The sequence below is a fragment of the Cricetulus griseus genome, chromosome 7 (genome assembly GCF_003668045.3).
Source record: "Cricetulus griseus strain 17A/GY chromosome 7, alternate assembly CriGri-PICRH-1.0, whole genome shotgun sequence".
NCBI classification, from domain to species: Eukaryota; Metazoa; Chordata; class Mammalia; order Rodentia; family Cricetidae; genus Cricetulus; species Cricetulus griseus.
Genome location: NC_048600.1, coordinates 12,386,629 through 12,398,630, shown reverse-complemented (window position 1 = coordinate 12,398,630; position 12,002 = coordinate 12,386,629). Strand labels below are relative to the sequence as shown.

General features: G+C 47.5%; 1 protein-coding gene across 2 annotated transcripts in view; it reads left to right on the top strand.

The window, feature by feature from the left end:
• Positions 1-11,514, top strand: part of Babam2 (BRISC and BRCA1 A complex member 2) — a 380,020-nt gene extending 368,506 nt beyond the window's left edge. For both annotated transcript variants that reach the window (XM_027424426.2, XM_027424427.2), the window contains exon 12: positions 11,140-11,514. In XM_027424426.2, coding sequence (XP_027280227.1) covers positions 11,140-11,203 — 64 coding nt within the window. In that variant the 3' untranslated portion in view covers positions 11,204-11,514. The remainder of the gene's footprint in view (positions 1-11,139) is intronic.
• Positions 11,515-12,002: the final 488 nt, after the last annotated feature.

The window sequence follows — 12,002 nt, the reverse complement described above, 5'->3', positions numbered from 1 at the left end:
AGAAACACTCAGGAGACTCCCCATAACACTTGCGGAAGTAGGACACAGCTCAGCTGGCACAGCCTCTGGCCACCCAACCACTGAGTGCATAATCCGCAAAGCTTGGGCCAGGGCTTACCACAAAAATGGACAACTTCTATGCAAGTATTGAACTCCCTGTCCCCAAAAGCACCCAAGAGTGTCACCCCTCCCAAGTGCCATCAGGACAAACCCTGCCTCAGACAGCCTGCTCAGATCTCTCCCAGTGCTGTGTTTCTCCAGCACCAAATTGGTATTCAGCAGTTAGCCAAGGCAGGCTAGCTGGGGATGGTTGACACAGGAAACTCCATTGCAGAGCCTGATGTTAACCCAGCCTCAAGAGAGAAGGGGTTGGATTTCTAAGAGGCAAAAGGGCCTCCCAACATGCTTCGGGGTGCAGGAAAGTGTCCTGGACCTGTGAAATAAAGGGGCTTCTACTTAGCTGGCTCCCAGACTTGTGAATGAAAATTAATTATTGTTTGTGATATACTTTAAGATCCTCGATGAAAGGCCTTGTATAAATGCAAATTATTATTATTATTGTTATTATTGTTATTAAAGATGCTAGACGTCTGGTCTGCTACATAATGCCCTGGCATAGATCTGAGCAGAAAAGACAGTTTTCTCACTGGCAGTAAATGCATAAGCCAAGGAGGACTTGACCCATGACAAAAAGCAAAGCACCAAGCTCTTTCCAGGGCTAGCATACAGCTTTCTGACCAGGGAGTCAAATGTCCATGTGCTCCCTGAGGGCAAGGGCTCTGCTGGCATGCATTTCTTTACCCTTCAGGACCCAGCTAGTGCTAGGCCATGAGCTCTCTGAGTGTGTGCATGTCCTGTTATTCACTTGAAGGATGGAAGGAAGATGGCCAGAATGGATATTGTCCATCATTCTGAGGATCCGAGTCAGATCTGGAGATACAGAGGGGCTGTGTAGACGTCTCATACATAGGCAGTACCTCTGATGATGCTTATTAAGACTTGGAGGGAACCCCTCTCGTGAAGCACAGGGAGAAGTCATTTATTAAATGACTGCTTCCCACTTGAGAAACTACCTATGATTAACGTGGGTGGGTTGACCCTAAAGCAATAGTAATAACAAACAGTGACAGATAATAATATACTTGACCTAGCAGTTGCCTTAGAAACCACCCCTTCATTTTACACACGCAGCTCCTGGGGCCCAGAGAGGTAAGGTGGCTTATCCAAGGTCACACAGCAAGTATGAAACAGCTGGACTCTCTTGAGCACCCCCAATCTCAGTCCATACCTCCACTGTGTTTGGATCAAAGATGTCCCATTTTATAGCACTCGGCAGCAACTGTAGACAGTTTGAAGCTTCCGGATGACATCTGTGGTAAAGACAACTTCTGGGTACCCTTTGTTCTTCTGGGACTCATTATTTAGGGAATATTTATGGTGCCTCCAGGATCACCTGGGTGAACTACATATACCTTTCCTGGAGTCCCTTTCCTTCCTTCCAGAAAAGCCTCAGGTTTCACTAAGGTGAGCTAAACTTCAAGGAACCCAATGGGCAAGCAAGGTCAAGTTCATCTCTTTTGTTCCTTGTTATCACAATCATAGTTCTACTAAACTGCGGGGTACCAGTTGTACCTCTAGACACACTGAAAGATGGAGGGCCATTTGAGCATCTACAGAACAAATGCAGGGGCAGTGACACATGTCCATGAATAGTTCTTGAAATTCATTACTGGGTAGTTGGCTATTCTAACAAAAGTTTTAGTGGATGAGAAGAACATTGAGCTAAAATGATGTCTGGCTGGGACGCGGGGGGGGGGGGGGATGCGAAAATCGAGCTATGTTATCTCTTACTCCCCTGTAGATAAGGAAGTGAAGGACTTTTTCTTTTGGTAGCGCCAAGGATTGAGCCCATTTCTCACCTCGATGGCTAGTGTTCACTCTTCTGGAAATTATGGCAGGGTGGAAAGGAAAGAATGTATTCTTTGGAGTAAGCAGCCCTGGATTCCTAATAGCATAACCTCCTGTTAGTGTGTGACCCTAGAAAAGCCGCTGGGCATCTCTGGATCATTGATTTCTTGTTGGTCAAAATAAAGACACCAACGTGATAGTGGGGCCATTAGGAATTGATGGAAAACAACAGAGATGAATAAAAGCAACATGGTATCTCGCATATAACAGGTTCCTTCCTTCCCTTATACTTCTGGCTTCTAGATTTTTTTTTTTTACCACAATCCACAGCAAGATACTCATTTTACATCCTAATTCAGTATATATATTCAGAAGTTTCACAAAATAGTATTTCCCCTGTCCACATGTGATCATCTCTGATTTTACTTATTTTAATGCTGGTCATGATCCACTGAATGGATTTCACAGCCCACTATTTGAATGAGCCCATGTCACATTGTGAATGGATCCCATCTGCCTACACTGTATATATGCCCTTTTGCCTTCGCTCCCTTCCTTGTCTGTGGCTGACTCCTGAGGCCATAGAGAGCTGAGAGCATCTGCCAGGAGGGCACTGCAGGACCCTGAGCTGCTGTGGAGTGGAGTGAGCCCTGTGGACACAGAGTGGGTGCCCCTCCTCTTCTTCTCCTTGGCCTCTCTAGTCTAGTCACCTGCCACAAGAGCTACCTGTATACACCTAGCCTGGAGGACAAAGACTCAGAGCACTGGGTGACCAAAATCCAACAGGTGTTTCTGCAGGCAGGTGGGGAAGTCATGAGCTGCAACCCCTAGACACTGAAGTCTAGCATTCACCCCCAAAGGCCATATTCACTACCTGGTAAGCAATACATAATAGCCCCCCAGAAGTTTCTCCCAATAGGGAGATGATTGTTTTAAGCTTCCAAAAGTTTGATGTCCTAGGGGTGAGCTTGCTCCTTTCCCCGAGTCTAGGCTAATGCCCAGAGATACTGTATGGAAACCCTGAGGCACCAACTCTGTGTGTTAGAACCTAGATCCCACATTCCCTGTGGTCAGCCCTGCTGGTAGCCTGAGCACTTCCTCTCTGGGGGGTCATCCTTTGGTTTTTTCCCCTTTTGCTCACTTAGCAGTGGAAGGCCATCTGTGACCATGAAAGTGACTCACCATCATCAGATAGGCAGTCAGTTCCCCCTAGCAGGTGAGCTGATGAGTGTCCCTCCTCGTGGCCAGGGCTATGGTCAGATCCCTGAATCCTCCATGACCTTCACATTGCCATTGCATCCTGGCCTCTGCTAGGTCCCTGCTTGCCCTGGGCAGAGTAACTGGAAGGTCTCTTGTGTGAGCATAATAGGCAGAAGGAGATGAAGGAGACCAGATGGACACAGGGCTGGCCTCTGCTTGGGCTTCCAAGCCCCTAGCAGCGCTCCATTCCTCAGTTCCCAACACCTACTACTGTTGCAACTCAGTCAGGTCATCCCAGTCCTTCTCAGTGGCCACGTGAGCACACTCCCATCCCAGCCTTTCAGCAATGGGTTATGATGTCTACAACATTGACCAGAGAGGAAACATAAGAGATGACTTGCTTGCCAGCTCCTGAACTGCCAGGCACTCTCAGAGTAGATTTCATTCGTTTATGCACCAGGTTGGAATTCACCTGTAATGGGGTCTGAGGAAGGCAGGCACCAGACACTAAGGATGGACCATCCTAACCTCAACCTTTGATGGGCTTTCAGAAAAGCCTCTGTGGATGTATCATGACTCCACATCATAGTAAGGGGCCATTGCATCCCAATCTGCCCCCTGTTCACTCTTCCCTGTGACAATTGTGAACATTCCTTCTGTTATAAAATTATATTGTGCTAAAGCACTCCCCATATCTGAGGGGCCCATGTAGAGCTGCTGTGTGCAGAACACTCAATGTGAAACTGGGGTGCAAAGATGGATGCATATGAGCTGGGATCTGCCCTCCAAGGGGTGTGGGAAACTGGCTGGCATGTGACAGAAGCATTCACTCAAGATGGAAGCTGGCAGAGCAAGCCAACCCTGTGGCTAAGGAGGCTTGAGGCCTATGGACATCCTCTCCTCCCTCTCCTTTGGAGAGCTAGCTATGTGCTCTCTTCCTCTACCTTCTCATGTACTGCACTAGGGCATCGGGAGGGAGCCAGAGATACTTGCATCCCGGGGAGTCAATACTGGCCCCAACAATTGGAGCAACTGGCTACAAGCTGCCCTGACTCCAAAGGAACTGGCCAGGTTGTAGGCAGAAGTTTCTGTAGGACATTCCCCATCACCAGGTTCTGGAAGACCACCTTGGAGGACTTCAGAAGGACAAAGAACCACTAGGTAATCCTGACCACTTTAGAATTTTAAATACCCTATGATTTGGCAGGAAACAGATTCTGTCCCAATACTTTGATGTGTAGAAGTGGTCTTTAAAGTCCTTCTCCAACAGCTGTTGATTGAGTTTAGCAATGCCAAGACTACAACCTCAGCCTTCTCATAGGTGAGGAGGCAAGCTGCCTAACACATAGTCTAGACACAAGTCTAAACATCCCCAACCAACTCAGGCCATGCTGGCCTAAGACTGGTGCACACAGTGTCATAAAATTCAGTCTAAGGAAGACTGGGGTCCAGGTGAGGACAGGGGCCTGTGCCTGAAGCCGCCAGCATGTGACATTCTGTTCTTAGCCTTATATCAAGACATTATATCTACAGTGTGCTAATTCCTCATTTTTATAAGCTTAGACTCCAAACCCCACCCCAGAAACAAACCAGAGGTGGCATGTATAGCAAGATTGTCCATGAACCATTACAAACACACGTATGTTCCTAAACCCCATGCCAGAGAGCCAGGCCACCATCACCCAGGATACAACAGCTGAACAGATTCCTACTGACAATCACTGATTTACCATGGTACCCAGAGTTAGATGGACAGTTGCTACCTGGGCTTTGGAGTGAAGGGCATCAAAATGGAACCAGGTCTCTTTGTTGAGATCTATTATAAGCCTGGCCTTTTGACATGAAACAAGAACCCAGAATGAGTCAGTATTTACAGTGGCAGTCCAGGACAATGAGGACAGGGCAAGACCAAAGACCACGAGTCATGATTAGCGGGACTGCTTTGATTTTCATACCACAATCGGTTTTCATGTGACCGATGAAAAACATGTGCCAGTTGATGTCACAGCTGCAGAACAAAACTGGAAAAGGCAGTGAGAACTATTAGGTGTTTAGAACTTGCCTCTGTTTTCAGAAATGACCTATGGCTTGATTTGTATGTTCTGGACTTGCTGGCAGCAAGGGTCATGCCTCTGAACCACTTCTCCCAGCCCACCACCACTCTGGCCTGGCTCAAATAAAACATCATGGGTCTCATCTTACAGTTGCCCAAGGAAAACCATTTTTTAATCCAAGTCCTGTTTTGGAAGAAGGCAAATGTTTAGGCTTTTGTAAAATAAAAAGATCTGTCTGAGGATCAGACCAAATAACTCTGCCCTTGTCTCTGGCAGCTAGTCATATGATTCTTAAACCCCTCCCTTGTCAACAGCTGCACTCTTCTTCATGACCAAAAAACCACACCCAAAGTAACAAATCCAGCAGGTTTGGAAGAAGATGAATGAGGACCTAGGGGGTACCTTTGGCTGTATAGCTCACCACCAAATGCCACCAAACAGGTCAGGACTGAATTTCAAAAGATATATATGTCCTGATGACCATGGCTGCAGGTTCATTGTAAGAATAGCCATCTCACTGTCCTGGATACCAGCCCTGTCTGATATATGGGAAAGGAGAGAGCTCAGTCAAGAAGCCATGGAAGAAGATGAACTGAGGACAGGGACCCTCAGACCTCTGTCCTTCTCTCCATGGAATGCACCCCCTCTTTTACAGTCCCACACAAAGCTTATCGTCATTTCCAGAAACTGAACCTCTCCCCGATGCTTAGACCCAGCTTGGTCCCCATGGCAACAGTTGGCATCATTGATCATCTGTTAGACCAATTACTATGTCAAGTGCTTACTTGGACCATCTCATTTAAGAGCCTCTTAAGGTAGCCACCTAATCATTCCCATATTGTAGATGAAGAAACCAAAGCTAATGTCACTTGCCCAAGGGATCCAGCTAGTAAGGCATATGAACAGGCCTGAAGCTGAGGTCTGGCCAGCTTCAGAACCTACTCTGCCTGACCTGTCATCCACAGCCTGCAACCACATGCCTCAATCAGCGTCAGGACAAACTCTTGGCTGTATGGAGAAGAGAACTGCATCCAGAGAGAAGTGTATCAGCCCTGGGTCCAAGGCCAAGAGGAGAAGGACTGCTAAGCACTGCATCTCCTGGCTCCTTGCCCAGTTCTGTACAGAACTGACCTAGCCATAGCCTGGGATCCCTTCTCTGCATGCTGTTTTCCGGGATTCTTGGGTTTTCTGAAACCCTGAACAAATGGGGCTTCAATCAGAACAGAGTATCAGAACTGTATTTTACCCTAAAACATAATGGACTCTCAACTGGTCTGAAACTAAGACTTCTAAACTAAGCATGAGTATAGTGTGGAACGTGGCTGATGCCAGACATCTGTCTCCTGCCCCCACTCCTGCCCCTGGCCAGCTAATGCTGAGGCAAGGAGCCTTTCCCACCACATCACACACTTGGGAAGCTTCCTGGACACTTTGCCTTTGGTAATAGATGCAGATACCTAGTGCACCCTGGGCAGCTCTTCCTTTTCTCTGATAAAAGGTGAAATAATTGAAAACAGTGCTCTAGAAACATCTATAAATGGGTGGGCGCCAGTTGTCATTTTCCCCTCCTGCGCCCGCTTCCCCTCCCTCAACTGACTTAATGAGGATCCAAGCTGAGAAGCGATCGCTACAAACAGCTGGTAGCATCATGCCTTTAAATAGCCTCGCCACACTTCCCCCTTGGAGGCACAGTTTGCCCTGGCAGGGAAAGCCCGGGACACACAGGAAACTTGAGAATTTTCTGCAAAGTAAAGAGCTTGCCTGTCAATCATGCTCCCTGCTGTAAGGACCTTTTGTAAGGACCTTGCAGCCCCTTCCACAGGAGTGTTCCCAGGAAACACTAAACTGGGCAGCTGAATAGCTCCAGAACCTGTGAGACTCTGGTCCTGGGAGCGATGGCAGGGGACTCCTTGGAACTGTGGCTGCCAGACTCAGGCCGCTGCCTGGAGCAGCCTGCACCATCCACTCGTCAGCCATATTGGTGCCCTGATGGAGCCTAACCACAGCCTCTCCCCTGTCATGTAAGCAGAGTGACCCTGTCCACAGCCACCTTGAAGCAAGACCTACAGAGGCTGGTGGCAGCCTGTCCACTCTGGTCCTCAGACTAAGAGAGTCAGCTCTCCCCAGCTACACATCTAGACTGTTGGGAAAATAGAAACCACTGGAACATGTACAGAATGAACACCCATCGTGTCTGGCTGGCAGCCAAGGTGGCCACACTGTCCTTTGTGAGCCTCATGTCAGGACTTCTCTTGGTCCATGCAGTTTTGTTTGAGATCAGAGACTCCTCCTGCCACATCACAGTCTTTCCTTATGCATTAAGAATGTTTGATCTGGGGCTGGAGAGATGGCTCAGTGGTTAAGAGCACTGACTGCTCTTCCAGAGGACCCAGGTTCAATTCCCAGGAGCCACATGGCAATTCACAACTGTCTGTAACTCCGGTTCCAGGGGACCCTGACACCCAAGTCAAAACACCAATATAAAAATATAAATGAATGAATAATTTTTAAAAGGATGTTTGGTCTGGTGCAGCTGTGCACAGTGCTTTAAAATCAAGTATCGGAAATGGCAGTGATTTAGCCACAATGGTGCTTTATCTCTGGTACAAATGGAATTTTAGGAATAGACCATATATATATATATATATATATATATATATATATATATATATATATATATCCAGATATATATCGTCGTTGTCTCACCCACCTTTAACAGTTAGTAACCAATGTGTTTAAACCAGTCCTTGCCTACCAGTGGCTGTCATGAGCTATATCCATTAAAGCCACCATGGACAACACGCTGAACCAGATCCAAGCCAGTAAGCCCCATTTCAAAGGGGAGAGCAATGTGGCCTGTCAGGGAGGATGTGTGAATCTGGGGACCAATGCCCTACAAATGTAAGAAATGTCTGTGTGTGGAAAGCAAGAGTGTCTGACTAAATGGGAGTAAGGGTGGAAAATGGCATGTGTGAGGAAGTGGCAGTAGTCAGGTGGCAACACCCAGGGCAGACACATAGACTTGGGGCTCATATACTAAACTGTCCCTTAGTGCATGAGATAAGTTTAATAGGAATGGAAGGGTGCCTGCACTGTTTCTGAGGAGGGGGTCCTTTGTTTTCCTCAACAATACATACATTGCCTTTTACCCTTCTCCGTCTTGCTAAAAACCATTAGATTACATTCTTAAAGCAAGCACCAAAGTGTTGGAGTCCAGCAATCAAAAGTCCCCTTTTGGCTGCCCTAATTAATATGTCCAAGCAAAAATTAAACACCTCATCTTAATATAGGTTTCCCCCTTTCCCCTTTATAAACTCATACCTCAAAACAAATACATACCTCAAAAAACTGAAGAATGCATTTGTTAAAAAACAAAACTAGTAGAAGCCAGATAGTGAGAACCACTGGGAGACAGGGCAAGAGTTTGGAGAACATTAAGGTCTTGATCAGGCATCATCTCTCTGCAACAGAAAGGCATGGCTGACTCGTGTCCTAAGGGAAGTGGGCCTCTGCAGCAATTTTGTTGAAAGGTAGCAAGGTTGGGACAGGAGTGTCACCAAAAACAAAGAAGAGAGTTGAGGGTGGATTTCCTACAAGGATTTAGGGAGCCATGGAAACTAAAAGCTCTGTTACAGAAGTGCAAATTGGCCAGAGTGTCTTCTAGGTCAGAATGTCCTGCAGGTGGTTGGGACTGTGGGACTGGAAATTTGGGAGGGACAAAGGGTGGGGACCAGGCTAGAGAGTACTGCCAGTGATGCAAGCCTTCAAACAACCATGAACTTGTTCTACATGAGGAGAGTGGAGAGCAGGGGAAGACCAGCTCCAAGACAAGTTGTGTCTGGGAGAGAGAGGCAGGAGATCTAAGAGGCCTAAAGTCACAGAATTACAATGAGAGAGAGAGAGAGAGAGAGAGAGAGACAAAGAGAGAGAGAGAGAGAGAGAGAGAGAGAGAGAGAGAGAGAGAGACAGAGAGAGAACACTAGCTTCTAATGCTGCAGAGATGCTGCGTGGGTACTGAAAGGGCCAGTCAGCACAGGACATACCAAGACCAAGGTCTCAGTGCAAAGGAGATTTATGTGCCCCAGAGTGACAAAGGACTGCCTCTGGATAGAGAGGAGAGGGATGTGGCCCACAGGCAAATGGCAGTTTATAAAGGGGAAAGGGGGAAACCTATATTAAGATGAGGTGTTTAATTTTTGCTTGGACATATTAATTAGGGCAGCCAAAAGGGGACTTTTGATTGCTGGACTCCAATACTTTGGTGCTTGCTTTAAGAATGTAATCTAATGGTTTTTAGCAAGACGGAGAAGGGTAAAAGGCAAAATCTGATGGTGCTATGTTTGCCATGCTCCGGCCTGTTAGAGCCTCTCTGAGAGGCCCCCACATTCAGAACAACCCAATTAGAAGAGATTCAGTGGAGTTAGAAACTGTGTTTACCCTGGACTAGAGATGACCTCCCCAGGGGCTGCTGAGTTGAGGAGCACTCTATGCCATGTCCCAGGTCCTGTGCTGGAGCTGACCAATAGCTCCCTGTGATCTCAGGAGGGCTCCGCTGTCCTCCCCTCAGGACTCAAGACACATGCACTTCTGCTCTCAGTCAGCTCCTCCACACCTAACTTGGCTCTTCTCACCTCCTGAGAGCTGGAGCCTGGAAGCCAGGCTTATTCGAACCAGGTCTTTAATAAGATGGGCTGTATGGATGGCGGCAATTCCTGAGGGCTTCTTCTACTTCTTGTTACTCTTCTGGGAAAGTGACATTACTGGGTGAGCCACCTCTGGATGCCTAAGGGTGACAGATATTACATGGGAGTGGGTCAAGGACAAGGAGGCAAGCCTGGGTAAGGAAAGGCCCACTCATGCCCCCACTTCACTCCCCCTCCCCTCCCCTCCCCTCCCTCTGTCCTCTCTCTTTCCCTCTCTCTTTCTCTCTCTTTCCCCAGTTCTCACTTTCCAACAGCTTCTGCTCCTGTTGTGTCTTCTGCAAATAACACCCACCCCAGTCTTTCAGTAACTACCTGGTAGGGTCCACAGTGCCCAAGATGTACCCAGCACCCACCTCCATCTAGATTCTGTGACTGCCTCCTCCTCTAAATGGAGGTCTCCTACATGGCAGGTTCCCCATCTGGGTCACTCCTTGCCTGGCACAGAGTAGGCTCAGCACATTCCATCTCCTGATGTGAAACGTGGCTTTCCCTCAGCAGAGTAGAAATCTGGGTGTCTTGGTCAACCATGATGGTTCATATCTATAATCCCAGCACTGAGTAAACTTAGACAGGAGGATTACTGGGAGTTAGAGGCCAGCCTGGGGTACCTAGTGAGTTCTAGGCTTGCCTCAGCTATGTAGTAAGGGCCAGGCTGGTTTGGCTACAGAGTGATACCTTGTCTAAGTGGGAAAAAAATCAGGTATCCAGAAGGCCGTATGTTCTCTCCCAGATTCTGCCTGTCTTTAGAAGGTTCTCCCAAAACCCAACCAGGAAACTAGACTACACATGTGTTTTGGAAATAAATACAAATCATAACTCATTTAGGAATCCTTATTAGACTTTTATGTTTATGAAGTCACAAATCCAACTTAGGAGAATATGACTCTGATGGTATCTTCAATCATGGAAATGACTGGGTGTCAAAACTGTGGCTGTCTCTCCTACAGCTTGGATCATCATACCCTGCCTTTCTCCTAAGAAAGGGTAGTAGATTCTCAGGGTGAGTGTCTAATAAACCCGGCAGGCGGGAAGGTCAACATGCAGGGTCATTAAATATCCTAAGAGGTAGCACAGAAGTGAACTGCATGTACCTCCCTTGGAACAATCCAGAGGGCTTTGCCTTGGAGAGAAGGAGAGTCCAACCGAGGACGCATGAACAATAAATAACAACTGTTCTGAGTTAGGTCGAAAGCTCCGCTCTGAGTAAGTTTTTTTTTTGTCCAAGCTGTTTATACTAACCACAGTTTTTTTTTTTCTCCCCTCTTTCCCACCAGGGCTTATTTCAAAACCTTTGTCCCTCAGTTCCAGGAGGCCGCATTTGCCAATGGAAAGCTCTAGGAAACAGCAGTGTTGAGAGGCAGCCAACCAGACTGCTCAGTCCACATGTGTGTCAGCACACAGGCTGCTTCCCGGAAGCCACTTGGAATGTCTTCATGGCAGCCTTTTGCTCACACAGCAGCTCTGCCTGCCCCACACAGCCCTGCCCTCCTGGAGCCCAAACTTGAGCTGACTGGTAGTACCCTGAATCCTAGCCACCCATCACTGCTGGTTGCTCCCTCTATCTTCTTTATATTTCTTGGCTGGAAGAAATAAACTCCTTTATCATGCAGAAAATTTCCAGGGAAAATAAAATGTCATGAATGCACACACCCTTCTTTCAAGTCTTTGTCCTAAAGAACTTTTAAAGTTTAAAATTTGGTTGAATTCCCTTGCCTTCTCCCAACCCCAGTCAAACTAGTGTCGAATGTGTGTGTGTGATTTATACCCCAACATTTACATTTCTAGTTGGGTTACTCTTATATTGGTGACCAAATGATTCTGAATCTATGGCGTTCAGTTGCCCACTCCACAGACCCAGAGTCAGCACTCAGTAACTCTTGGATCCCAGCACCAGGTCAGCCACCAGCTCCTATGTGGGTTCTACCCTCCCTGGCTCTCTGAGCTCATGGGATCCCCTTGGGCTGTTGTGAAAATCCATGGATTATTCTTGGTAGACAAAAGCTAGGGGTCAAGGGCTGTCACTAGTGTATGTCTGACATCTCCCCTCAGGCTGGGCAGCTCTGCAGCCAAGCAGGATCAAAGCAGGGGGAGCCAGGTAGATGGTGCAGGCTTGTCTCCCCAGCACTCGGGAGAATGG